Below are 3,454 nucleotides of genomic sequence, written 5' to 3'. Positions count from 1 at the left end.
TCCACACGTGCTACAATGATAATTACAATGAGAAGCAATAATGATCAAATGTTGGAGCAAATCTTTAAAAATTATCCTAGTTCGGATTAAGGGCTGAAACTCGCCCTTATGATGTCGTCGGCGTTGCTACGAGTAATGCGGTCGCTTTCAAGTCCAGCCCCGATGTCGCTCTCCCAAGCTGCCGGCGTTGCCAGGACCAATGCTGTCACGTTCAAGTTATTGTCGCCAGTGTTGTCGGCACCAGCGTTCTACTCCAACGCGTCGCTGTTTTCGACAAACTAGCAGCTTCAACGTCGTCGGTACTGTCGCCGACAGCTTGCCGGTGCCATGCATATTCTGCTGGTCGCGCAATACTGCCCACGTCGATGGCGGCGATTCTGTTGCCACCAAGCACTACCATTTGTAACGAGATACACTGGTCGGCATTGCTGTCGCTACTGTGGGAACGACGTGTGTTGGTGAGTCATTGTTGCGGAGTATGGGCTTTCGAGAGGAGATGGTCGTCCACATACAAAACAGACACCGCGCATCGCCATGCTTGTGTCACGTTAGTGTCACACTCTCACCGTCTCGCGCATGTGTAGGCAGCCTTGCACTTTGCAGAGGACAAGATACAGCAGCTTGCTGAAGTGCGGCGTTCGTGTGATACACGTATGGCCCCACGACGGAATGCCGTAATCTGCGTGCGTGTTGTGTCGTGGAGTCTAGATACACAAGTTTGCGTCGCTGACGCTCAACTATTGCGTCTGTACAACGGCAGGTAGCAGGCTGCACGCTACGAGTTTTGCGGCGGTTGTCGTGTTACCAGAAGTGTTGAGCACTTCAATCGCTCTTCGCCGACTGTCTGCTGTTGCTGCAGTATATGACGGTACGCTCGCGGTGGTAAGGCGGTGCGCTGCATAATCGTCGTCACAAATGGCTCAAGCGCTGTTGCCGCTCCTTTTTCTGATAACTCACGGAAGATGCGACTCTTCGTTCTGTGGTCCACATAATCTGGGAAAATGACTTCTCAGCGATGTGGTCCACATAATGTGATTATCGAAATTGCACAAAAGAACCAGAATTACCTTCCATGCTGACGAGAGGTCTGTTACATCGTCCCTGAAGCGCGAATGCCCCCATCTCCGAGACCATGAAACTCAGGAGAAGCTGACCAAACAAGTCTCGTCCTTGGCGGGGAAAGAGTGTTGAAAGTGCGCTCGAGCTTTCGGCTGCAGTTGGATGTCGAGAGATCTTTGCATCTTCACTCGTCTGCAGTCGCTTGTCATCCGTGACGGGATGCAACAAGTGGTGGACAGCAGATCCTCGTCACAGGCGACGTTGTGCCTGCTGACATTCGGCTGTTCACTAGTGTCGATCTCAAGTGTAACGAGATGCTGCTCACGGGCGACTCGGAGGATGTCCCCAAGAAATACAACGCTCCGATCCACCCCGCTGGAGCCGGCAAACCTGCCAAGTTGACAGCGAGTAACATGGTCTTCTCGTCCACGACGATCACCGCCGGCAACGCTCGCGGTATTGTAGTGGAGACTGGTATGAACACGCGTGTGGGCTCCATTGCAGCTCTACTACAAGCCAAGAGCGGCACGGATGCGTCTGCAGAGAATAAGTGGACCCGTAACCCGCTTGGTGGCTGCATCGCCAAGCACCGTCCGAAGCTAACGCCTCTGCAGCGAGCTCTACACAGCATTGAGTACGTCATGGGTCTCATCGCGGTGGGTGTGGCCATCCTCGTGTTTATCGTCGGTATGATCCGCGGCAATGAAGACCCTCGTCACCCGGACAGACCCACGTGCTTGACTATGATTATGGCTGCTGTGTCTGTGGCCGTGAGTGCTGTTCCCAAGGGCTTACCGATGGTCGTGACAATCTGTCTGTCGTCCGGTACGTCCGAGATGGTCAAGAAAAATATGCTTGTACGTAAACTCGCGTCAGTGGAGACGCTAGGCGCAGCGTCGGTCTTTGTAGTAGGTCACACTGAAAAAACGCGAACACAGTCAGGGGAAGCTGGCACTTCCGTAAGTCTCTTGCCGATTGTATTGCGCTTGCCGGCTTTGATGTAAAACCAAAAATGAACTATAAAGGCATGCACGCCGACAAACCGCTCTACCTAACTATCAGTGACAGCGTCCTGCAAGGCAACGTCCTGGTAGCTCTCTGCCACGATGATTACCAGCCCGAGCTAACAAACATGTGTAGTCGATAATCTTCAAGTGCGTGACCTCATCTCATGGGTCACAGCACTTGATGTGCACTTTACTGCGTGCTGTGCCACTACATAGTGGCTAACTGTCAATACATGTTGCCATAGCTCAACTACAGAGCTTCACTCACTGTACTGCGTGGTCGTGGTTGGGCTTTCGTGCCGCCACCCACTACAGTCCCTGTCCAAGCCCAATTCGACCACTCAGCCTTTTGCTTGTGCATAATGTATTACGAATAACTCACTACTCAGTGATATTTCAACTCATCGTGACTAATCACTCGACTAATCAATTGGTCCACGCTATGTGACCAACTTCAACGTGCTGCAGTTGAAGCATACTTGACAGTGCAAATCCAACAGATAATGACTAAGCCTACCACAGTATCAAGGAAAAACCTTAACTTAGTGAAAGTATAGCCATTATACTGAGGGGTATACACGTATACACATTAGCTTCAGCGTCGCTTTCCTGACGCTTCTAGCGCTTTTAGGTGACGCTCAAGCTTAGTGTCTTTGACTGCAGCAGCATACGGTTGCACTAACGTACTCACGTCTTTGTGCAGTGCTGCTAGAGGCTCCCATGAGTCCTCTATTGCCTCCAACCCATGCCGCGCTACAAGGATCTCGTAGGCTCGGCTCGTGTTGTTCCACCGATGCCGAAGTAGCTCGCGCACGCGAAGAATGATACCCTGAGCAGCCACGTGCTCCAGGAGCTCTTCAGTCACCTCGAGGTCCTTGTCAGCGAAAAACTTGAGCCGCGAGGCATGCACGTCAAGCTCTACGCCAGTAACGAGGTGCTTCACCTTGAAAACGTTCTGCTGTTGTGCTTCAGTGACAGCGAAGGGTCCGTTCCATGTGACGAGTAGCTTGTTCTGTCCTTTCTCGTCCACACGTGATCGTAGTACATAATCGCCTACGTTGAAGTTGACCACGTTATCACCTCGCGCCTTTTTCTTGTTCAGTAATGTCTGTTTGAGGCGGGCATCTGCAACCGCCCTGTGCATGGCTCTGACACTAGTCCGTAGTAGAGCCAGACTAGACTCGATCTTGGCCGAGGTTCGAGTCGGTTGTACACTGGGGGCCACCTCTGGTCCCAAGTATACAGCCTTCAGAGGCGAAGGGGGATCCAGTCCGGTGAACAGCTCACCCGGTGTCTTTCCAGCCAGCGACGGTACGGCAGTGTTGTTGAGATTTGCTTGTACTATAGTGTAAAACGACGGCCAGTCCCTGTAGTTGTGTTTGTAGTCT

At 52.1% G+C, this 3,454-nt stretch overlaps 1 protein-coding gene across 1 annotated transcript; it reads left to right on the top strand.

Moving 5' to 3' along the window:
- Window positions 1-862: 862 nt before the first annotated feature.
- PITG_02351 (P-type ATPase (P-ATPase) Superfamily) lies at window positions 863-2,206 on the top strand (the record flags this gene model as incomplete). Its single annotated transcript, XM_002907243.1, has 3 exons — window positions 863-882; window positions 1,352-1,884; window positions 2,085-2,206. The coding sequence occupies 3 exons, from the start codon at window positions 863-865 to the stop codon at window positions 2,204-2,206; spliced, it is 675 nt and encodes a 224-aa protein (XP_002907289.1).
- Window positions 2,207-3,454: the final 1,248 nt, after the last annotated feature.

The sequence above is a fragment of the Phytophthora infestans genome, genomic scaffold, assembly GCF_000142945.1.
Source record: "Phytophthora infestans T30-4 supercont1.3 genomic scaffold, whole genome shotgun sequence".
Taxonomy (NCBI): Eukaryota; Oomycota; class Peronosporomycetes; order Peronosporales; family Peronosporaceae; genus Phytophthora; species Phytophthora infestans.
Note: the sequence above shows the minus strand (reverse complement) of the source record. Positions and strands in the feature narration are given on the sequence as shown.